The 25,210-nt window shown below is 42.7% G+C and overlaps 1 protein-coding gene across 7 annotated transcripts in view; it reads right to left on the bottom strand.

The window, feature by feature from the left end:
- NSD3 (nuclear receptor binding SET domain protein 3) overlaps nucleotides 1-25,210 on the bottom strand; it is a 126,523-nt gene that overhangs the window by 54,269 nt on the left and 47,044 nt on the right. For all 7 annotated transcript variants that reach the window (XM_087706153.1, XM_087706157.1, XM_087706156.1 and 4 more), the window contains exons 3-11: nucleotides 23,848-23,919; nucleotides 22,926-23,085; nucleotides 21,730-21,881; nucleotides 18,422-18,934; nucleotides 15,979-16,105; nucleotides 11,326-11,426; nucleotides 7,632-7,677; nucleotides 5,688-5,818; nucleotides 3,888-4,016 (exon numbers count right to left, since the gene is read on the bottom strand). In XM_087706153.1, coding sequence (XP_087562279.1) covers nucleotides 3,888-4,016; nucleotides 5,688-5,818; nucleotides 7,632-7,677; nucleotides 11,326-11,426; nucleotides 15,979-16,105; nucleotides 18,422-18,934; nucleotides 21,730-21,881; nucleotides 22,926-23,085; nucleotides 23,848-23,919 — 1,431 coding nt within the window. The remainder of the gene's footprint in view (nucleotides 1-3,887; nucleotides 4,017-5,687; nucleotides 5,819-7,631; nucleotides 7,678-11,325; nucleotides 11,427-15,978; nucleotides 16,106-18,421; nucleotides 18,935-21,729; nucleotides 21,882-22,925; nucleotides 23,086-23,847; nucleotides 23,920-25,210) is intronic.

Consider the following 25,210-nt stretch of genomic DNA (forward strand, 5'->3'; position numbering starts at 1 on the left):
GGTATGTGCTGTATTTTTCTCACTATAAGATGCAGGTTGCCCGCCCCCCTTCAAAAGTGGATGGAAATATGTGTCTTACAGAATGAATATTGCAGCGGGGATGGGGGGGATGTAGCACTGCCGTTTGCCGCCACCACTGCGGAATGCTGAAGCCTTCACTGCTAAGCAGCTGATTGGCAGTTGGATCTGCCTCCTGGCCCACCACTGTTTGCTGCCACCATTGGCCAATAGGCGGCGACTGGTGATCTCCGCCATCTAGAACAGCTGATCGGCGATACTCCAGGAGGGAAATCCATCCAACGATCAGCTGCTCAGCAGTGAAGGCTCCAGTGTTTCCTGGCAGTGGCAGCAGCTCAGCTCAGTTAACCGGCGGTGGGCGCAAGGGAGCCGAGCCCTGACACGCCACATGCTGCGGCTGCGATAACATGCTGAAGCTGACCAGTTTGCTGTTTGCTGCAAGGACGCTAGCCAGAAGAATGCAGTATGGATGCTGGGTGGCAGAGGCAGATTTTTTTCTTCTTCTTTTCTACCTATAAAGCTATTGTGCGTCTTATGGTCTGGGGCATCTCATAGTGTGAAAAATATGATATTTCCTCATTGCTATTTCCCATTAGATGGCATCCCAAAATTGATCATGTGACTGTGAGGATGCTGCTACGGTCATAAGAGTGAAAGATGGCCATAAGTCACTTTTTTTCAGTACTGTTGTAACTTTGAACTGTCACTAAAGGAACTTTTGTAAATGGAGGACTAACCGTATAGTCCTGGCTCATACGGATGTGAAAAATTAGGAAAGAAATAAACAGTTATTACAGTTATGTTCACCTTACAAAAGGGTTTCAGATGTAGACCTTTGATGACTCCCCTGCCTGTTATGTGAAAAATGAACTGGAAGGAGGAACTGACCATCTGCACCTTACTTTTTTTGTTTTATTCACCATATTTATGTTTAAACTCAGCTGAATGAGACGACTCTGAAAATCTTTTCTTTTTCTGTTTGCAAACTCATTTTTTTTAAAAAAAAAGTTCTGCAGTACTGGTTAACTTGCAGAAGTCATTGCTCACGTATTCTAAGAAAAGAATTGATCCTCTTTGAGTGGGTGAATGAGGAAGCTCTAATGTGGTGGGGAATGAAAACCTGTCACTAGATGGCAGCAGATAATTCACACACACACAAACACACAGATACAGAGAAATAGGGAGGGGAGAGAGAAAGAAATGGGGAGGGGGAGAAAGAGGGAGGGAGAGAGAAATAGGGAGGAGGGGAGAGAGAAAGAGAAATAGGGAGGGGGAGAGAGAGGGAGGGAAATAGGGAGGAGGGGAGAAAGAGAAATGGGGAGGGGAGAGAGAGGGAGGGAGGGAAAGAGAAATAGGGAGGACGGGAGAAAGAGAAATAGGGAGGGGGAGAGAGAGGGAGGAGAGAGAGGGAGGGAGGGAGGGACTGGAGAAAGAGAAATAGGGAGGGGAGAGGGAGGGAGAAATAGGGAGGGGGGAGAGAGGGAGGGGAGCAGAGAGGGAGGGAGAGGGAGAAAGGAAGGGGGAGAGAGGGAGGGAAAGAAAGAGGGATAGGGAGAAAGGGAGAGGAGCAGAGAGGGAGGGAGAGGTGGAGAGGAAGAGGGGCAGAGGGAGGGAGGGAGAGAGATAGGGAGGGGGAGAGAGAGGGAGGGAGAGAGATAGGGAGGGGGAGAGAGATGGAGGGACAGAAAGAGGGAGGGGATAGAGAGGGAGGGAGGAAGGGAGAAATAGGGAGGGGGAGAGAGATGGAGAGGGGGAGGGGGAGAGGAAGAGGGGTAGAGAGGGAGGGAGAGGGGGAGGGATTGAGAGGAGGAGAGGGAGGGAGAGAAAGGGGGATAGGGAGGCAGAGGGGCAGAGAGGGAGAGGGAAAAGGAGAGGGGGGAGAGAGAAAGAGAGAACTATCGGTGTGGCAAACCTCTGGAAAAACTGAGCAGTATTAAATGATGATCTGAACAATCTGGATGTGGCTGATAACCACTGAGTGAAACAATGTGTGAAATCTGAGAGACTGCGCTCCATCCATCCATCCATCCATCCATCCATCCATCCATCCATCCATCCATCTTCCCACTCTTCCAAATCCATAAGGACTTCCAAGGTATATCCTCTGTTGTTGTGAAGGATGGCTTTCTGGGTTAGTCAGAACCAGCCTGAGGGAGGAGACATCCAAGACAAAGCAGCGGATATTCCCTGAGGGGAAACAGCATCCTAAACATCCTGAAAACATCTGAGGAACATTTCATGGGGAGCTTTTCAAAAGAGCTGGAGGTTAAGAAATTAGAAGCAGAGAGTCAGAAGGGATGTCAGTCTTTGCTGTTATGGTCAGTTTCCCTCTCTTGAACTTAAGGGAGCAATCATTCTTCACGATGGTGCCATCTAAGGCATTCCCCTTATTTGTGGGTCAGTTTAATAAAGGTGATGGAATCTGTTTTCTTGCAGAAGGCATTTTAAAACTAACAAGTGAAAAAAAAAAACTAATTTTCTTTTCCACTGAAGCAAGCAAGCAAGAAGAAATAAATGTGAAATATGAGTAGGGACACAGAGAAAGGAGCTGTACAAATCAGGTGGAGAAGAAAATAAAACCAAGAAATACAATCAAACGTATCTCTGAGAAGACCTGAATGTGATTAGTCTATAAAATCAACGAAGAACCCTTAATGAGAAAAATTATATGGATAACCTGTAAATGCACTTTAAACTACTGTGTTTTCCCCAAAAATAAGACAGGGTTGTTTAAAGTGCATTTACAGGTTATCCATATAATTTTTTTCATTGGTTTCTTCGTTTAAGACAGGGTCTTATTTTCTTTTGACCCCCGAAATAGGTGCTTGGCCTTATTTTCTGTGAGGTCTTATTATCTCTGAGGCGTAGGAGGCGGTGAGCGAGGTCACCTCATGGCTGCCACTGGGTTGCAATATTTTCAGGGAGGGCTTATTTTCAGCGCAAGCGCTCAAAAGCCCAATTGGGCTTATTATCTGGGAAGGTCTTATTTTCAGAGAAACAGGGTAAGGTTTTTAAGGAGACGAATGCATATTAAATCAACCTACAGGTACAGACTTCAACTTACAACAATTCGGTTCATGACGGTTCAAAGTTACAACGGCACCAAAAAAAAGTCACATGATCATTTTTCACTTAAGCATCCCCATGGTCATGCGATTTACATTTGGATGCTTGAAAATTGACTCACATGTATGATGCTTTGCAGTGTCTTGTTGGGGGGGGGGGGTGTTCATGTGATCTCCTTTTGCAACTTTCTGACAAGCAGAGTTAACAACCGGGTTACTAATTTAACACCTGCAGTACTGCACTTAACGAATGTGGCAAGTAAAATCGCAAAGCGGGGGCAAAACTCACTTAACAAATTTCTCGCTTAAAATGTTGGGCTCATTTGTGGTCGTAAGTCAAGGGCTGTTTTGTTTTTTGTTTTGTTATTTGTTATTATTTGATCTTTTGGTATTTCTTATTATTTGACCATTTGGTAAAGGTGATTCAGCAGAAATGAAATACCGTATTTTTCCCGTTCTATAAGACGCCCCCATGTATTAAACATCCCCATGTATCATGTAGTTTCTTGTAGTAAGCACACTACAAGCCAATGTTGTGCAGAAACCATCTTTTGTTAGAGTGAATTAATACAACAAGAATAGGAAATGCATCACAGGAATGACAGAGGAATGGTAGAGCTGCATATAAGAAAGAGGCTCATCCGGCATGTGTGGCCTTCTCCTCTCCATCTCCTGTGTATAAGACACCCCTCCATTTTCAAGTAAACATTTTAAAGAAAAAGTAGCATCTTATACACAGAAAAATACAGTAACCGACCAGGATTACAGCCATAATTTATTCCCAGATTTGCACTTTTCATTTACCTGGCAAACAGTGTCTCTCTTACTTGTCCCTGAACCTCTTCTTGACAAGCTCGAATCGACCGACTGGACATCAGAAACATCAGCATCTGCTGTAGCCAATGGGCTGTCTGACTGCTTTCCAAAACTACCCTAAAATAAAGCAGGCGCAGTTGTTTTCATATTTTTTTAAAGAAGAGAGCTCTATAAATAAGGATCAGTGTAAATCCAGTTCATTAAAAGGAAAACCAAAGCAAACAGCTAACTATTCCCATAAATTCTTTGAGCTTTGACTTTAGGTCAATTAAAATGCCACCCTTGGTGTAATCTCATCTACCTAAGGGAGGAAATTTGCAGAAGGATCAATATATTGGCCGGATGAGAAAACTTAATTCTGTTTAAACAAACACAACTCCTTGCAAAAATTCATTCTACCAAATTTGGAAGGGAGAGCATATGGGGAAAATATTAACTATAGCTCCCCATATCAAAACAACTTACCTTATGCATGGCCAGAATCTGAAAATAACATTTAACACAGCATACTGTGTTTCCCCCAAAATAAGACAGGAGTCTTACTTTCTTTTGACCCCTGAAATAAGTGCTTGGCCTTATTTTTGGGGAAGTCTTATTATTTTTGAGGTGCAGGAGGCGGTGAGCATGGTCACCTCATGGCTGCTGCTGTGTTGCAATATTTTCAGGGGAGGACTTATTTTAGCGCATGCACTTAAAAGCCCGATTGGTCTTATTACCCTGGGAGGTAAGCTGATGCAGAGTGCATTGGGTAGATCAATCCCCACCTCGCGGCAGTGGCATTGGCCCACCGCGCAGCCTCCTGGCCCACCACGAACAAGCGGGCCTTCTGTACACTGGGGTGGGAAGATACCCTCCGAAAATAAGTCCTAGTGTTTATTTTGGGACCCAAAAGAAAATAAGACTCGGTCTTATTTTCGGGGAAACATGGGTAGATAGTATTCTAAGGTAGTGATGGCTAACCTTTTTGTCATCGCATACCAAAAGCGCACCCACACTCATAATGCAATGCACATGTGATCCCCCATGCACCCCCCCTGTGTATGCCTGTGTGACCCTGTGTGTGCCCCTCCCCCACGCATGCAACCTCCCATGTATCCCTCCCCCCCCCAATTTTCGGCTTCCAGGTTGGTGCAAGAGGTTTTCGAGGCCCAATCCTGAAAATAAAATAGCCCTAAGATTTCTCTGATTTGAATCTTTCTTGACTATTTCCCATCACGTAGAAATCAAAAATTGACATGTAGAACAGAATTTTAAACAATGCAGAGAAAAGCAATGTTTCAGCCCTAACCCAACCGCCATCATCAAGCTAGTGCTAACAATGATAGGTAAACTGTTCTGCTTAGTGCTCTGGGCTAACTCTCTTCCATTTTGTTTGTTTAAAAGCTGTAATTTTCATGTTTGTGCCCAGCCTTGACTGCAGCAGCGTTTTATGTAATTCCACTTTTTTTCGATATTTTTCTTTTCAATGCAGAGAAAAAACTACCAAACAATAACACTCAAGAATACAGAATTCAATAGATTTTAAGGAAAGAGCAAATGTAACCTAACTGCACTTAAGTCAACGTTGTTTTACACTTGCCTGATGTCAGAAATCTGTTTGTTGTCAAACTGGGATGTTTTTGTACATCGTTTACAATTGTGTTTGCAAATGAAGCATATTCAAAGAAGATTCGCAGGCACAAACAGTTCACTCTCAAGGTTGTTTTTTTTAAAAAAACCCATAAAGCAATCTGTGAAACGGATTTATCAAAATACTTGTCAGCTTCAAAGCTGGGGCCGAATAAATACCTGTAAATCATTAAGTCCTCTTGAATCAGAATCGGAGGTATCTCTGTAAGCGGAGTTAGCCAATTCTACATCTGTGGAGGCTCGGCTTCTTTTCTTCAGAGGTTTACAAGAATCGGAAATCTCACTGGCACCTTAACACAACACACTGGAATTAATTCTAAAAGACCTCTCAGATATGGGTGCTACTGAAAGAGAAAGTAAGAACACCACCACCACCAAGAAAACTAGCCAAATTGCACACTTCATTTAAAAGCTTTTCAAATTTACAACTCTTCTTCTTTTTTTATTTTTTTGTAATAGGAAACTAATCCAGGATTTTAAAAGCAGGGCTTTTCCAATGCAACAATGCTATTAACTGTTGGATAGGGAATACACAGCAGATCTTTTGTTCATTTATACCTTATCTCCCATATTATAATCCTCCCGAGGCAGCTCACAATATAAGGACTAAAAGCTATCACACAATGAAGAACACATTGGGATGAGAACTGTTTCAAAAACAGAGTGGAAAGTCAAAATCGGAACAATATTTGCTTAATGATAAAGTCGTTTTTCTAGTAATTTTTTTTTCAAAGGCTGAAGAGTCAGAAGTACCCTGATTTGTGTCTGGTTTGGGTATTTTATTTTGACAACACTTAAGGCGCCTTACCCCTTTCCTGTACATAAAATGCAATCTCAGAAGCAATTAGCACTGAATATAGATGATCAAACTAACATGAAATCAAACATCTTTCTATACCTCGATCTGAATGGTATTCATTACATTAGAATAGAATAACAGAGTTGGAAGGGACCTTGGAGGTCTTCTAGTCCAAACCCCTGCCTAGGCAGGAAACCCTACACCACTTCAGACAAATGGTTATCCAACATCTTCTTAAAAACTTCCAGTGTTGGGGCATTCACAACTTCTGGAGGGAAGTTGTTCCACTGATTAATTGTTCTAAATGTCAGGAAATTTCTCCTTAGTTCTAAATTGCTTCTCTCCTGGATTAGTTTCCACCCATTGCTTCTTGTTCTGCCCTCAGGTGCTTTGGAGAATAGTTTGACTCCCTCTTCTTTGTGTATTCTGTACATCTCCCCTAGTCCTTGTTTTCATTAGACCACATACCCAGTTCCTGCAATCATTCTTCATATGTTTTAGCCTACCCTAATCATCTTTGTTGCTCTTCTCTTCTTTCCAGAGTCTCAACATCTTTTTTACATCGTGGTGATCAAAACTGCATGCAGTATTCTAAGTGTGGCCTTCCCAAGGCATTATAAAGTGGTATTAACACTTCACGTGATCTTGCTTCTCTCCCTGTTTATGCAGCCTAGAACTGTGTTGGCTTTTTTTTGGCACTGCTGGCTCATATTTAAATGGCTGTCCACTAGAACTCCAAGATCCCTCTCACAGTTACCAATATGGAGCAAGGTACTACATATACTGCACCTGTGCATTTTGTTTTTAAGGAGCCTTATCCCTTCCCGTATGTGAAATGCAATCTCAGAGGAAATTAGCACTGAATATTCATGATCAAACTAACATGAAATCAAACATCCCTCTATACCTAGATCTGAATGGTATTCATTACATTACAATGCCTTGGAGGAAGCAGAAATGTTTGGTGTCAGTGATGGCAGAAATTTGGAGGAAGGAGTCTGAAGAAATGAACTCTGATATACAACAAAACCACTTGTTCCACACCCAAGACAAGAACTCACTCCAGTAATTGTTCTTGTTGGGAGATTTATGAAAGGGTGTTTGTGCTTTCATTTTGCGAATGTTCAAGCCTGCTTTCCCAGAGATTCTGTTTCACTGCCTTTTGACACGACCTGGTTACGGAGGGGTTAGCGTGATCGTAAACTACATTTATTCGGCAACATACAAAGTATGTTAATTCATAAGTCTGTCAAAAAGCTTTAGAAAAGACAAGACAAACCACAAGAAATAAAAGTCACACTAACCTTTTTGTAATCCAGTCTTCACTGCTGCCTGTGGGGCTGTTTCTACCTGTTTAGACAGGAAAATGAGTGGTTAGTAGAGACATTTCTTGTTCCCTAGTACAAAGGAGGAAATGTAAATTCAATGCAAGCAGTTAGTATATAAGGAATCACATTTAAGGGTTTTCCCCCCTCCAGAAATAAAAAATGAATATTTCTTCTTGTGGATTTAATTAATACTGCCTTCCCTAAACAACATAAAACAGGTCTCTGTTTGCTTCAAAATCATTCAATATGTGCGTGAAGTGTCAGGAAGGCTTTTATTTTTTGTCCGGGAACCAGTTAAGGGGTGAGGGGGTAGGGCAAGCTACCAAGCCTTGAGCTAGGGGAAAGGGGGAAAAATAAATAAATAATGATAGCTAACGTGTTTTCCCCAAAATAAGATAGGGTCTTATTTTCTTTTGACCCCCTCCCCCGAAATAAGCACTTGGCCTTATTTTCAGGGAGGCCTTATTATTTTTGAGGTGCAGGAGGCGGTGAGCGTGGTCACCTCATGGCTGCTGCTGTGTTGCAATATTTTTAGGGGGAGTGCTTATTTTCAGGGGAGGGCTTATTTTTTAGCGCATGCGCTTTTCAAAAGCCCTGATTGGCTTATTATCCGGAGAGGTCTTATTTTAAGGGAAACAAGGTATGAAAAGAGAGAAAAGCAAGACCCACAAGTTCCAAATGAGGTTTTAACTTACGGCCCCGTTTTGAAGCCAGGGCTTCTGAGGACAGAAAGGGGGGGGGGGAGCCATGCAAATGCACTACAGGTCTCTATACAGCTGAAAGCAACGTTGACACAGTGCATGGAGATAGGCAGGTGGGTGAACTTGTGAAATCCCTTGCAGGTTTTTTGCATTTCTGTGCCTCGGATCCTACATAAGAGGTTGGTTTTTGGCCAGGAAATACCCAGTTTTGTGAATTTGGTAGTGGCAAGCAGCTCCTCGGCTAAAAGGTCTCGCTTTTATTTTAAAGGCTAAAAATCATTAATTTGAAAATAAAAAGAAAATAAAAAGAAAATAAAAGTTCTCCATAAGGTGATTTACAATAGGCAGGTTAAGAAACGCATCTCGAAGTATTTATTAAGGATTGTCCTATAATGTTTGAAAAATATTTTATTTTGTTGTACAATTGATAAAAACATACAATAGAAGGATTTGTATAAGATACAATTGAATAATACAAATATAAAATCTAGACAATCACTTGTATTTTGCTATCACTCAATTGCAACAGAATTAACATTTGTCTTTCTCAGTTGAAATTAATATTCCAGTTGTCATCTTAAAATTTGAAAGGACGCAGAATTAATTTGGAAAGTCGCTGATATGAACAAATATGGTTGCTGATTCCTAAAATATCAGTATGCCTTTCTGAACATATTACATATTCAAGCTTATGCAATACAGTGCTTCTCTGATAGTTAAGCTTTCCTATGTTTTTCCTGAAAACACCAGTACAATATACTATGTCGATTTAATTAGTTCCATAGTATAAGGCAAGCGAAGATTATTTAGCGAATGAGGGTTTATTTTTTTATTTTTTAAAAAAAACCTGTGTTGAAATTTTCTTTCTTTAAAGTCACCTATTTTAGAAATCCAACCTAGGAAAAGTATTTGCTGGGACAGCAAAGCCAAAGTTAAAATAATAAACTGGTATTTTAAACAGAAGGTGTTTAACTTCATAGCGAGCAAAAAATCATAAGACTAAAATACCATGTATAACATTTATTAGAAGTTGCCGTCTTGGAACTTTTTCAAATGATTTGGGCTGTTAGGGAAAGTGTGTTATGCTTGATATGCCAAAATAAATTTCCTTTGAATTAAAAAAATAATGGAGCATACCCAAATGGTCGAGAAAACCCAAAATGCAATAAACCTTCTTGAAACATGCAGAATCCACAGACAGCATGAGGGGCCCAATGAAGCAACTTGCACATCACTTGCAACTGGCTATTTCCAAAAGCAATATATACCTTTGAGGCTCATCCCCCCCAAAGAAATACCCTGTGTGCAGGTTGGTTCTTCTTACAAGAAAAAAAAGGCAACCCAGAATTATTCCAAAGGTGCTTTCCCTTCCCCCCCTCCCCCCCCCCCCCCGAGGCAACTGGACTTTCCTGGTTTTTCTTTGCAGACATTTTGCTTCTCATCCAAGAAGCTTCTTCAGCTTGGTGGGGAATGGAAGGATTTATATTCCTTGCAGACAGATCCTTTTAGTGAGTCCTTAAGGTCACCTGGAGGTTTATCTGTGTCCTCAGGGTCGCCTGAGTGGTGCAAATGGGTGTGGAGCCTTCTTGAAACTGCTGAAAGGACTGTGTTGTAGAATGGAGATAGATGATGTCGTGTCCCTCTGGCTCGGTTGAGAGAGGGCTGTTCAATTTTGACATAGATGGCCTCTTTGACCCCACTTTCAAACCAGCAATCCTCTCTGACCAAGCTTTTTGGATGAGAAGCGAAAATCTTCCCAGAAAAAACAGAAATGTTCTGACCTAGGCTTCCTTAACAAGCAAGAAACGGAGTCTTGGTCCCGGCAAAACCCCTTTTATTTATACGATTGTGAATTCCTTTCATTCGCAGTCAGCAAGGCTTAGCAAACAGTCTTTCAGGGGGTTGTTTATCAAATATGAACCTTATCTCATTTGGCGAGCTGCCAAATAACTAGTTCCAAATGCAGGGCAAGGCAAAACTTGGCACAGAGTCTCTTTTAGTTACAAACAGAGTTTATTTCTCTTGACACCACCAAATGAACTTATTGTTTCCTGCAAAAGCCCCCTCCCCATTCGCTCCTCTTTTATTTCCTATGGGAGGGGCCAATCACCTCCAAGGTGTGGCTTTACTCCCAAGTCGACCCTGCTTTGTCTTGTCTTCTGGCAGCTCTGGCGCATGCGCACACTGGGAAGAGGCTCCAGCTGCTCTTCTGGCTTGCTGCTCTCTAACTCCCACTTTGCTTCTGATGCAGAGCCCTCATCTGAGCTTTCCTCAGACCCCAAGACTGGCCCATGTTCCTCCCCAAACTCCTCACTGTCCGACTCTGCTGCCAGCTCCCCTGGCCATCGGCAGGCCACAATAAGAAACTCCAGTTGCCTCTTGAAAAAAAAAAGCACCTTTGGGACAATCATGACCTGGATGGTGGAGAATCTCTACAGAAACCCAGAATTATGTTCCTTCCTGCTTGCTATCAGCATGGCCTTCAAGCAAAGACCATGCTTAGAACCACCACCACCCCACCTTTCAAGAGGGGCTTTCTAATCCATCCTACTTTCTTGGAAAGAGAAAAAAGGCAACAAAAACAAAACCACGAGTGTTGGCCTCAATATACTCCAGCGACTATACTAAGATGAGAATAAAGCAGAGCGCAATCCAGAGGACTCACTGAGACATTTAAAAAATAATAAATCACACAGCTTGTAACAAAAAACAAATATTGCATTCGTGAGAAGCTCTATTTTCTCAGGTCTCCAAAAGTATGGATGATGCTGTCAGTGGAAAATTTAAATGACCAGCAGAGTTTGGATCTCAAGGAGAGCCCCCCACCAAAAAAAAAAGGGGGCGGAAAGATTGGGAAAAATATATAGAGAGGGTAGGTGGGGTTTAAATAAAAAAGGCATCAATATAAAAAGTGACAACAGGTATGACTACGATATTTTTTTTTAACTCTCTACATGGAGGAAGCCAACCTGCTCCTTTTTGATCTTCTTCTTTGGCACAACCTCAGTGGATTTCTCAGACTCTGAGCGAGTTCGTATTGATCTCCTCTGTTGCTTCTTTTCTACAGAACCTGAGGGAAGAGAATGGTTTCCATTACAGGAGTCTCTCTTTCTCTCTCTGTCTCTTTCCTCAATGAGAGATGGCGTTCAATAGCAAAGTCCTGATTTCTCTATATTCTTCTTTGAGGGCATAGACTTTAATCTGCCAGCTGACGTTTTGGCTGCAGGCAATACATCTCAGTGCTTCAGGCAGAGTCCTGAGTTCGGGAAAAGACCAGCTTTAATACGAAGATAAAGGGGAGTTCTAGAATTCAAATTATTAGGGAAGGGGGGAGGCTAACTTTCCAAACCAACTATACCATCAAGGGTGTGTTAATATGTTTCTTAATTTCATCTGAAAACTAACTGCCTGCCCAGGAGGCATACCTTTAGGTAATCTCAACAGCCAGTTCACTCTCTAAGGGTTCTTACACACTTCTTACCATCTTAACTTATATTAAAAACTTTGCGGGAAATAAGAGGGCATGCTATGTGCTATAATCATGGACAATGCTTCGTTTCCAGCATCAGGAAAATCAAGTTCAAACTGTCAGAATATTCATGAACTAAAACAGGGCATAGTAACAAGGTCAGTCAATGAATAGGCATAGCAAGTAAGTCAGCCAATGAAAGCTGTTTGGAAACTGAAAACAGACTGGAGTCTGGGTGTGGCTATAGCTCTGAGTTTGTGCTAAGAAACGAAACTAGTCTGGACTTGTCAGCTGATCTGAACTGAACTGAAACTCTGCTTGTACTTGCTACCATGTTGGAAGAATCTGCTGTTGGTATTGTAAATTTACTTCATGTGTTATTATGTATATAAAGAAGTTAATGAATTCTGCTGCATCAGTTATCTGTGTGTGTGCTTTCTGGTTTTGATTTTTGCAACAAACTCCGACACAAATGTATGCCTCTAATGTACTTCAGGCCAAATGTCTACTTCACACAACACAGGTGCAGATGTCATTGTGAAAATGAGAATCTTTTAGGGCAGGGGTCCCCAACCTCCGGTCCGTGGACTGGCACCATGGGTCATGGCATGCCAGAAACTGGACCGCACAAACAGTGAAGGCCCATCTGTGGGATGTAGGCAGCATGTGAAACCATGCCCCCTCTGGTTCATGGAAAAACTTCCCTCCGTGGCACCGGTCCCTGGTGCTCAAAGGGTTGGGGGCCGCTGCTTAAAGGGATTCTGATCAATTGGAGAATTTTCTGATCTGCAAACCTATTCCTCAGATAGTGGTCCAGTCCATCTATTATGAAGGTGGGGGAGACTGGATCTAGGAAGAAAGGTGGAGGGTGCTACAATGCAGCCACAATTCTTTCTTCTAAAAGAATATGCCTCCTACACAACATTAAATGCGTGGACCACAGGATGGTGACAAGTCGTGAAAAACTATACCTTGCAAATTGATTAATTATTTCATTCCAAACACAATAGAATGTTGTCAACACTCCTAACCCATTCTTGGTACATCAAAGGTTTCTTCCTCCCACCCTCCAAAAATCAGTGTCACAAAAGAGACGCCCAGTTAATTGCCTCTCTCTCTCTCTCTCTCCCCCTTGCATTACTCAACGATGAACAACTAGAAGTGTCTTCAGAATGCAGCCGAGTTCCCTTGAACAACTCCCGTTCATCTAAGAAAATGCTAGTCTGGGTAGGCTGCCGATAAATAACCTTCAGATGAGTCTTTCTCATCTAAAATTTGAGATAAAGACTAGATCCATTCACTTCAAAGGAAAGAGAGAGAGGGGGAAGATGAGACAGATGGCCACATGGGACTTCAAGGGAGTTCTTCCCTTGGTGAGCCCACCTTGGCTTCTTCCATTAGTCCACCTGTTATTTCAGGCAATGTCTGTCTCCTCTGGATGGATGCAGAGATGGGCTGCTAGGGCTTTGTAGGGGTTTCGGGAGAACCTCTAGCTAAGATTTTGTGCATTTCGGAGAACCCCATTTTGGATGCAGGTAAATGCAGGGCATGCGCGGAGGCTCGGGGAGGGCGGAAATGGGCCCATTTCCAGCCTCCAGAGCCTGGGGGTGTGTGTTTTCACCCTCCCGGAGGCTCAAAAAAAACCTCCGGAACTCTGGGAGGGAAAAATGACCATCCCCCACCGTGATGCAGGAGGCCATCTAGGCCATGCCCATCATTGCCATGCCCATCCAGCAACAGGACAGAGATCCCCTTACTAAAATTTTTGAAGCCCACCCCTGGCATGGATGGCTGGATATGCAGCAGCTTTCAGAAACACTGCTGGTACAGATAGTCCTCGACTTACAGCCACAATTGAGTCCAAAATTCCACTGCTAAGTGAGACATTTATTAAGGGAGTTTTGCCTCACTTTACGACCTTTGTTGCTGCAGTTGTTAACTGAATCGCCGCAGTTCTTAAGTTAGTACCCCAACTGCTAAGTGAATCTGCCTTTCCTCATTGACTTTACTTGTCAGAAGGTCATAAAAGGGGGAACGCGTGACCATCATAAATATGAGCTGGTTGCGAAGCGTCAGAATTTTGATCATGTGACCATGGGGATGCTGTAATGGTTGCAAGTGTGTGAGGGGGGAAAGGACATACTGTATTTTTCAGAGTATAAGACACACCTTTCCCCCCCCCCCAAATAGGGTGAAAATCTGGGTGCATCTTATACACTGAATACAGCAGTTTTTGCCTTCCGAAACCCCGCTCCCTTCGCCAAAATGGCCATGCATAGCTTTTAGGAGGCTTTCAGAGAACTTCTGGAGGCTGGGGAGGGCTGTTTTTTGCTCAGTTCCCCGCCTCCAGGAGCACTCTATAAGCTTCCTAAAGGCTATCCATGTCCTTTTTTGTTCATTTTGCCCCCCCCTTCCCGGGAGCACTTTACAAGCCTCCTAATTCATGCCCTGTTTTTTTGGGGGGGGGGGGAAGGCCTGTTTTCTTGAAAAACGGGCCATTTTGGGGAGGTTTGCAGAGTGCAAAAACTTTTTTTTAAAAAAATTGCCTCTTCAAAACCTTGTTGCGTCTTATACTGCGGTGCATCTTATACTCTGAAAAATACAGTAAGACGTTGTAACTTCAAACCGTCACTAAACAAATGGCTGGAAATCAAGGACCACCTGTAGTTTTCCCTAGTTAGGAAACGGTCGGATACAATAAATTTCAGTTCCCAGGAATGACTCACATTCTTAGCATTTTGAGTTCCAAAGTGGGGCCGATTATCAACAAATAATCAAAATACAGGAGATAATCGCCATCAAGCTATTTTAGTATGAATTTTTCTAATTGCTGCTTTCCTTTTATGTTTCAATAGCTGCAGCTCTAAATGAAGAGGTACTTAAAAAATAAAGGACTGGAGTCTCAAAAGTGCCCTATATCAAAAGGGAGGAGAAAATTCATTATTGTGCAAGGGTTGGTTTTTTTTGTCAATATGGAAACCATTCACCAAATTGCACTTCGAACAAAAGCTCACAGTGTAATAAAGGCGATAGTTTAAGGTGTTGTACGATTTCATAATTTTCCTGTTATAGCAGCATTCCTGGAAACTTGCTACTTCACAGGACTATTGTCCCAGGTTCTTTGAAGGAAGTCTAATGATATACTGTATTTTTTGGAGTATATGACAAGATTTTGAAGAGGAAAATTAAAAAAAAGTTTTTGCACTTTGCAAACCTCCCAAAAACTACCCTCCCCCTTTTAAAGGGCATGAATAGTCCTTAAGAGGCTTGTGGAGTGTTCTGGGGAGGGGGCAGCAAAAAATGCCCCTTTTTTTTTTTGAGAAAATGGGCCCATTTTTGTCAAAAAAAGGGCATGGATAGCCTTTAGGAGGCTTATAGAGTGCTCCTGGGAGCTGGAGGGGGGGGGGAATGGGCCTTTTTTGCTTATTTCTGCCCTCCCCAGCCCCCAGGAGCTCTCTGAGAGCCTTCTAAAAGCTATGCACGGCCATTTTGGTGAAGGGGGAAGAGTTTCGGGAGGTAAAAAATGTTGTATTCAGTGTATAAGATGCACTCAGATTTTCAGGCTCTTTTTTGAGGGAAAAGGGTGCATCTTATACTCCGAGAAATATGGTAATTCTGCAAACTTTTAAAATATGCATTCCGTCTTTGACTACAGTTTAAAGCATTGGCTAAAATGAATACCTCAATGCTTTAAACTGTGACCACAGAGTAAATTGGAAAGTCTACTGCCCCTTCTCTCTGCTGTTGACATGAGCTCTATTGCAATGTGGTGCTCTCAAAGGTCAACACTCATTCCAGTTCAACTCAACTACCAGTAACTATATGGACCACTGTAGAGAATTGATTAGCCAAGGCCTTCTTCAGTCTACCCTTTGCCTCTGGGTTCTCTGATGGTCTTCTAAGCTCGTATCAACCCGCTTAGCAATCACTGAAGGTCAGTTGGAGCCAGAGGTGGGTTGCTACCGGTTTGGGCGAACTGGTAGTGGAAATTGGGATTGGGTCACTGAACTGAACCGCGAAGCGAACCGACAGCAATGCCGGCAGAACCTACCCCTGGTTGGAGACCTTTCCTTTGGTCTCCACCTAATATTTTACCCTTGGAAAGACATCTCATTCATTTGGCCTTAAACCAGGAGCCACAAAATTTACCTACTTGCCAACCCAGAAGACGTTTCTGGAGAGGGTGCACTTTGTGTCGAGGCTCTCTCCGTTCGCGGGATGGAGACGGAAGTGACTTTGTCGTGCCCTTTGATGATGATCTCTGGTTTGTTTCCTATGCCCTATTACAAATTAAAAGGAGGAGCTTTAAGTATTTCTGAATTAGGGTCTCTGTAAGAAATACTTTTTTTCAAATATTTAGCACAACACACACACACACACAAACACACACACACACCCATACACCAGTGGTGGGTTCTGGATCCTGTTGCAACTGATACGGTTGCAACGGGGCGGGGCATCATCCGCACAAATGCGCCCATGCATCTTACCATCCAGCGACGCCTCCAAAAGCCTCCGCGACGCTCCAGCTGCTTGGCGGAGCATCACACAGGCGCTGTACGCGCCATGCACGTGCATGGAAGCGCCAAAGGGTTTAAAGACAGGAAAGGAGCGCTGGCAGGTGGGTAGGCCCTCCGGAACACCGTACCGGAATGGTAACCAGTGCTCTGGGCAGGCTCTGGTAATCCCATACCGGGGCGTACCGCCTGCAACCCACCACTGACACACACACGCTCACATCTCTCCTAACTTTCCAACATTCTAGATGCATTAGTTTTAGTTCTAGAAAACGTGAGGGGACTCCTCACACACACATATATACACACACGCACACATTCAGAAAGGTGTGAATAAAACAAGGACATCCACAAAATGTGAGAACACTTAAACTAACTCGAAGAGAGGAGATTCTTGAGGTAGAGATCAACATTGAAAAGGAAATGCTCAAGACCTTTCCCTTAAATTTTTGGGCAGGTGGTTGCAAGCAATTCTCTCCCCCACCCCACTGCATTCCAAACAATGCTGTTATAATGATACTACATTATGAGCAATCTCCTTGCCCAGCTTCCTGGTCTGAAATTTCATGGCTGTTCTAAGAGAAATAACTCCTGGAACTTGGAATACCAAGATTAAAAAAAAAAAGAAGTAATACAAATAAAACAAAGATGGCGACAAGGAGGATGAAAAATAAATAAAACATTGTTAACTGCAAAAAACCCCAAAGGTGCTTTTTTCAAAAGGTGACTGGACTTTGTTTTTCCTTGAAGATGTTTCGCTTCTCATCCAAGAACCTTCTTCGGTTCTGACTGAATGGTGGACAACACTAACAGCAAGATGGACTGCAAGGAATAGAAATCCTTCCATTCTCCACCGTTCAGTCAGAGCTGAAGAACCTTCTTAGATGAGAAAGGAAACGTCTTCAAGGAAAACCAAAGTCCAGTCACCATTTGAAAAAGCGCCTTTGGGACAACCATGACTTGGATGACGTAGATCAGGAGTCGGCAACCGGTGGCTCTGGAGCCGCATGTGGCTCTTTCATCCCTCTGCTGCGGCTCCCTGTTGCTGGTCGGCTCCACAATTGATAGGGGTTTCGGTTAGAACAGGTAGAGGAAAAAGGACGCCGCGCTAGGAGGAGACTCTATGGTGGGGGAACCGGACTTCCAGTCGGCTTCAGAATTGAACAGGGGGCTTACGGTTAGGACCTTTGTGGCTCTTTGAGTGTTTAAGCTTGTTGACATAGATGTTAAGTGCAAATGAACAAAGGGATTTAAGCCTCAGCGCAGAGTGAATGAACCCATAAGCCTGAGACTGGGAAAGAGGAAGAGACACTCCACCCACTGAAAAAATATAAGCCCAGTCATTACAGGAAATTGCGTGGCTTTTTTTGTGTGTTTGCTGAAAAGACAGCAGTGATGGTAGCTAGAATAGCCCCATGAATGTGCATGTATACAACGGGAACCATGTGGGGAAACGCATATTTATGATCTTACAAAACAGCAGAACGGGTGGATTTAAGCATAATGGTTGTGATTCAATATTAGAGAAGCGAACTTAAATTCTCCTTAAATTTTGCAAATTACTCTTTTGAAGTTGGAATGTATTGGCGGATTTGTCAAAGATAGCAGGTAGACAATTCCGCTCTAATTATCACATTTTTTTCCCCAGTGAATAACTGTTTACTCAAAAGCAGAGAATTACAATATCTGGAAAACAATTAAAGAGGATGCAGGGACATCTCTGGATGTGATCTAATAACTCACATCCAACACTGGCCAATTTCACATGACAATATTATTCCTGGAAGTAAGCGCCCTACATATAGGACGAGGGACTATTAATTCTTGACATTTTAAGCCAGGGGTGTCCAAACTTGGGAACCAAGTTTTAAGGTCAAACCAATTCACGCCAACATTTTATACCACTTGCAATCTGACAGCGCATAAGGAAGCCGTTCACCTCACAATGAATTCTTCTGAACTCAGTGGAACTTACTTCCAAGTAGTTCTTAGGAGGAAGGACTGCAATGTAAAATCTTTTTTTTAATATTGGTTTGCACAAATATTCCTTTATAAAAGAGAGAGTGGTGTTTTCTTTACCTTTGCCGAGTAAACAAACTGATCAATGAACTTTCCGTTCCCAGCGGCATTCTGAAGAGCAAAAACTTGTTCAATTTTAACAACCGGAGACATATTACATTTCTGAAGGTCCAGAGTTCCCTTGTGCATGGTTATGGACGCTGGGAGGGATTTTCTAGCTGCGGCAGTTTTCCACTGAATTTTCACAGGAGGGGATTCTTTATCGGCACTGGACTGTCTCCTCTGACTATACCTCCGGACCTCCGTTTTGGGTGGGGAAGGTGCGGCCAAATCGTCATCAATCTCTTCTGGCGGAGAGCTTGGCGGGGATTTGATTTTGCGGATCTTTTTAGCCTCAATCTTAGGCATGACAATCCGTTTGGCTTTGGACGACACCTCTTCTGGCTCTTTATCTACGTAGATGAAGGTGTACTGCTCTATCCTCTCTTCCAGGCTCATTTTTAGCGCTTTCTCGGCATGGGCAATACCAATATCCCACTGTGCCCGTTCTCTCTGTGGCCTCGGTTTGCGAATCTTAGAAGAGAGAGAGAAAAAAAAAAAGATGCAGCATTTATTCAGCCCCCAATTACAAAATGTGCCCAAATGAAAAGTTTTGGCTTCGGTTGCCGTGTCAAAATATTTCCAGAGAGATGGCCCTGTTATGCAACCAATTCCGTTGTAGACATGATGTACAATAACAATAAAGTCTATACTACTACTGTCACATGCCGTCTGTAGCAAAATGAATGAGTTAGTAATCTGTCACCTTAGAGCAGATTCTTATTTAAAGCATCCCTCTCGCCTTAAGGTTTGACCAGGCTACAGATTCTGAAGTTCTGCTGACTGTCAACAAAGTCAGACTACCATATTTTTTGGAATATAAGATGCACCGGAGTATAAGTCGCAGCAAGGTTTTGAAGAGGAAAATAAAAAAAAACTTTTGCACTCTGCAAACTTCCCAAAAACGGCCCATTTTTCACAAAAACGGCCCGTTTTTCACAAAAACGGCCCTGTCCCCCCCCCCCCCAAAGGCATGAACAGCCTTTAGGGAGCTTGCAGAGTGCTTCTGGAGGCTAGGGGGCCTTTTTCTGCTCATTTCTGTCCTCCCCAGCCCCCAGGAGCTCTCTAAAAGCTTCCTAGAGGCTATGCATGACTATTTTAGTGAAGGGGGCGGGGTTTTGGGAGGCTAAAATTGCCCCTTTGTGCTCCCCCCCGCCACCCGTTTTCGGCCTCCCTGGCTACCAGCAATATTCTGCAGGCCAAAAACGGGCGGTGCAGAGGCCTCACCGTGGCCCGTTTTTGGCCAGCAGTGTATTGCTGGAGGCCATGGAAGGTGAAAACGAGGTGCGGGGGGGGGGGAACTATACACCCCTCCCCGTACTCTATTTTGGCCAGCAGGGTGCTGCATCCACCTTGTCATCTGTCTTGTCTCCCCTGCCCCACAGAGAAGAACTAAAATACTGATCCAGCCCTCGATAAAATCTAGTTTGACACCCCTGTGCTAAGGCTACCTGAAGTTTATTGTGCTTCCTTATAGTACTTGACAATTCAAATGATCTGAACAATTACATAATTCATCTTTGATAATAACTACAGTGTCAGGCCTGCAGCCGGTTCCTTTTAGGATCTTTGGCCTGCCACACACTCTCTCTTTCTTTATTATGCTGTTTCATTAGTGGGGAATTGGGAGGGGGAATAGTAAGGTGTAGAATGTGTTGTTTTCAAAATAAAAAAAACCTTTCTAGAAATCAAGATCATTCTTTATCTCTGCACCTCTGCACCTGGCCGGAAGTGGATGGGTGGAAATGCCAGTGTGGCAGAGAAAGATTGGACCATGTGATGGGATTGTGGGTGTAGAGGCAAGATCATGAACTTTCAACTGGGTGGGAAACTCAGGAAGCTTTCAGATTCGGGTTTCCCACAGATGTACCAATATGTCTCTTAATAAATTGGAACTTTGAGGAAAGCTCTGCCTTGGACTCTGATTTAATTCTGGGTGATATTTGGAATGCTGACATACAGTAGACATGAATAACTATAAAGACCCATTATTTAAGAGAAACACAATCAGCAGTGTGGATGAATAAGTAAGTAGCCTAAATTTTCAAACAATTTTTTTTGGCCTTCAGCATTTTCCTCCATGCTATTGAAGAAGACATATTGTATTTTTTTAAATGTGAAGCCTATCAAAACCTGACTACAGTTTTCCCATAGAGGATATGCCATCATTGTTCATTAGCTTTCAAATTATAGCAGCCTAATTCTACGTGTTCTACAGAAGCTACGAGCTGCTCACTTCTGCTCCAGACTCAAGCATGTACTTTTCAACAAGCTCATAATAAAAGCAGAAAGATTAGGCCAGTTGTACATCTAATCTAGCATTCTATTTCACACATATACATCTTCCAACATCGGGAAAAATGGACAATCGGCAGCACAGATCTTCCTAATCCTCATTGGTGGCCTTTACCACTTCTAATGGCTAAGGCCCACATTTTAACTATGAATTAAGTAAATTCATCGTAAACTCACACACTGCATGTGTGTGTACACTTTGAAGAAATCTTCACTTCCGGGTTTCCATGGAGGAGTAACACAGCTGATTTGCACAGCAATCTGGTCTGCTGCACGAATCAGATGAGAAGATAAAGGTAAGAAAATAGCACCAGCAAGCAGGTGGGCCCATCTGATTTTCTGGGCAAACTGGTTCGCTCCCAGTGTTTAGAGTTTAGAGTTTTATTTCATTTGTATGCCGCCCTTTTCCCTAAGAGGACTCAGGGCGGCTCACAACTCAAACAAGGGAAGGGGGAATACAGACTGTTGACAACAACACAAAAATACATAATTAAAAAACGCAACAATCATACCATTTGAGATAGGGGCAACGATTCTTTAGCCCCAGGCCTGTCGGAGCAGCCAGGTTTTAAGGGCTATGAGGAAGGCCTGGAGGGTGGTGAGGGTGCGAATCTCCACGGGGAGTTCGTTCCAGAAGGTCGGAGCAGCAACAGAGAAGGCTCTCCTCCGGGTAGTCGCCAGTCGACACTGGCCGGCGGATGGAATTCAGAGGAGGCCTAGTCTGTGCGATCTAATCGGTCTGGTGGAGGTAATTGGTGGATCGATGGAGCTACTGGTTGGCCCGAATAGGTCCGAACTGGTTGAATCCACCCATTGGTTTTATTTAATGTTGTAAACTGCCCAGAATTACATTGCATCGAGATGGGTGGCAAACAAATTTAATAATAAATAAAATTTAAAAATATCTGGGTTTGTGGGCACAGCTGTTCTTCTACCTGCTGCTAAAACAAGCAAACATTTCAGACTGTACATACCTTTTGTTTCTCAGAATGGTTGGCCTGCTTAGCAGCCTCTGCCACCAGCTGGTCATACTGTTTACGTCCTTTATATTCTCGTACCCGCTTTTCATGTACCCAAGCCCTTTCCGGTTGGTTGCTAAAGAATTGAACATGATATTCTCGTGCACCTGGGAAGAAAAGGAAAAAAAGAAAAAGAAAGAAAACATTTGGCTAAGAAATTCTACCACACAATTTTTTTTCATTCGGAGAAGTATACTCTCACACCTGCGTGAAGTACACAGGCAAACTGAAAAAAAATCCACTTTTAACAAAATAAAAAAAATGCAAAAACATTAACTTTCATTTCAACAGTGATCTTTAAAATTTCATCAGGCGAAAGTATGCAGATGGAGGCTGGTGTATACATATGAAAAAACAATGTAAGGAATCCCAAATGCTATTGTTTTAGACTGTCTACATCATGAGCCACGGTGGCGCAGTGGTTAGAGTGCAGTACTGCGGGCTACTTCTGCTTACTGCCGGCTGCCTGCAATTCGGCAGTTCAAATCTTACCAGGCTCAAGGTCGACTCAGCCTTCCATCCTTCCGAGGTGGTTAAAATGAGGACCCAGATTGTTGGGGGCAGGAGGCTGACTCTGTAAACCGCTTAGAAAGGGCTGTAAAGCCCTGTGAAGCGGTATATAAGTCTAATGCTAAGTAAGTCATTGCAGTCATAGGTCAAGTTGGATCCAATCTTATGACCATTATTTTTATGACAATTGCTAAGTAAATCCCCATGGTTTAAGTGCAAACCCATTGTTCTGAATGGGTGCTTTTGCCAGAAGCTCGAAAAAAAGATCAAAAGCTACAATCATGTGGTATACCACATGTGCAGTGGTTAGAATGCAGTACTGCAGGCAAATTCTGCCCACAGTCCAGAGTTCAATAGTGACTCAAGGTCGACTCAGCCTTCCATCCTTCTGAGGTGGGTAAAATGGGGACCCAGATTGTTGGGAAAAAGAGGCTGACTTTGTAAACTGCTTAGAGAGGGCTGTAAAGTACTGTGAAGCAGTATATAAGTCTAAGTGCTATGGCTATCCCTTGGTTTTAATGTAATCAGATTATTGATGTAATCTGCTCATTTTGCATTATGAGATAGTAATAGGATAGTTCATCGGGTTAGCTATCCAGAAAGTTTCTGAAATAATAGCTCAGGCATTTTTCTTTACTGACCTCTTGTGTTAATTTTAGTATGAACTTCGAGTTGAGGATCTCTTGAAACCATACAGGGCCACCACGGATACGTCCCCACTTTGGACCAGACAAGATCTCCCACCTCAAACTTGCAATCACTTGCCTCTTGAATGGAAAGGGAAGCAGCAACCTGTTGTGCCTATATGAGAATCACACACACACACACAAATACATCACATGAAAGTGAAAAGGTGTTATTACAAATCAGATATTCTGATGCAGAGCATAATGTGGCACAGGTTATTGAATGTATGAATGAATGCATAGATGAATTAGTCCATATCCTGCACATGGCATATTATATAAAAATAGATGAAGTTTTTGTTTCTTGTAATTTTTTGCTTGTCCTCCATCTGCCAAGGCAGCTAGGATGCTTCTTACAAGAGTCTCCTCCTAAATATTTTGATCCAACAGTCTCTCAATAATTCTGATAATAAAATTCTATAGAATATAATAGAAATTGGAACAGAATATAGAATAGAGCATAATATAGAATATAGAATAGAATAGAATATAGAATAGAATAAACAGAGTTGGAAGGGACTTTGGAGGTCTTCTAGTCCTATCCTCTGCTTAGGCAGGAAACCCTACACCACTTCTGACAAATGGTTATCCAACATCTTCTTTAAAATTTCCAGTGTTGGGGCATTTACAACATCTGGAGGCAAGTTGTTCCACCGATTAATTGTTCTAACCATCAGGAAAAAATTTCCTTAGTTCTAGGTTGCTTCTTTCCTTGATTGGTTTCCGTCCATTGCTTCTTGTCCTGCCCTCAGGTGCTTTGGAGAGTAGCTTGACTCCCTCTTCTTTGTGGCAACCCCTGATATATTGGAAGACTGCTATCATGGCTTGAGGCATACTTGTTTAATGCCATGTACAATTAAAAAGAGAGAGTACTAACCGGTGTTTCATCCAGTGTTGCCATTTCTTCCCTTGGTTTTTCAGACTGGATGCTAAGCCTTTCATTTGGTCTCTGTAAATTAAAAAAAAAATGAAAGAAATGCAGGAAGGAATGATTACAAGAGAATAGCAAAAGGTCTAGGCAGGAACTAAATCTTTCACTTAAAAAAACAGCAATTTAAAGCAGTGCAAACAAAATCTATACCACAAAACCTCTACCACAGTACAACAATGCAGAAAACAGAAACTCATAGCACACCAATGCAGGAAACAGAAAAAGAAACTTAATATAGAGATCCCTCCAATCCTCCCCCTTCCCACCAGAATGCCAGAGTCCCGATAGAAATATATGGGATCTGACATGCCCCCCCCACCTCCCTAGTAAAATGGGAAGTCCACTTGAAAGAAAATGAAAAAAGGGAAGCGGAGACATAAAATCAAGTAACGTTTGTCCGGGTACACTTGATTATATATATATATATATGTGTGTGTGTGTGTGTGTGTGTGTTTATTTATTTAAAGTCACAACCCCTGGTATGCCCAAATATGGGAGGAAGTTCACACTTCCATTCTCTGTCCATCGGCTCGTCATAAGAGACCATCCAGACAGAAACCCAAATTTTTTTACAAATACAACATATAAATATATTTTCTGAGGTTTTCGCGGGTGTTAGTATGTAGGTCTTTGGTTATTCGGATTTTCTCCCGCGTAAAATTGGAAGTATCTTGGCGACGTTTCAACAAAGTCTCATTCGTCATCTTCAGGCTTGTTTGCTCCACTTGGTGCTGCACCAAGCCGAGCAAACAAGCCTGAAGATGACGAATGAGACTTCGTCGAAACGTCGCCAAGACACTTCCAATTTTACGTGGGAGAAAACCCGAATAAACAAAGACCTACATATATGTATGTATGTGTGTGTGTGTGTGTGTGTGTGTGTATGTATATACATACATACATACATACATACATACATACATATATATATATATATATACACACACACACACACACACACACACATACACACACACACACATATAAATTTAGGGGCACGCACATGTTTTTTGTGAACCCATTCATTGTATGAGAAGGGGAGGGGTTTCCAAGTCACCAGTACTGAGTGGCTCCACAGAATTTCCTAGAGTTTAGAATTTCTTGACCTTCGAAATGTTGTTTGCCCTCTACCATAATAGGGAGTAGAACAGGGGTAGTAGCCGGATGAAGGTCAGAGGTGACTGCAGGCTTCAGCAAGCTACAATGGAAAATGGGGTGGGCTTGCCATAATGTCTTAGGGAGTTGCAATTCCACCGTAACAGGGTTAATAATATGAACGATGGGGAAAGACCCAATGTATTTAAGGCCC

Source organism: Thamnophis sirtalis, unplaced genomic scaffold (assembly GCF_051295495.1).
Source record: "Thamnophis sirtalis isolate CommonGarterSnake01/CBP01778 unplaced genomic scaffold, rThaSir2_p1.2 scaffold_2, whole genome shotgun sequence".
NCBI classification, from domain to species: Eukaryota; Metazoa; Chordata; class Lepidosauria; order Squamata; family Natricidae; genus Thamnophis; species Thamnophis sirtalis.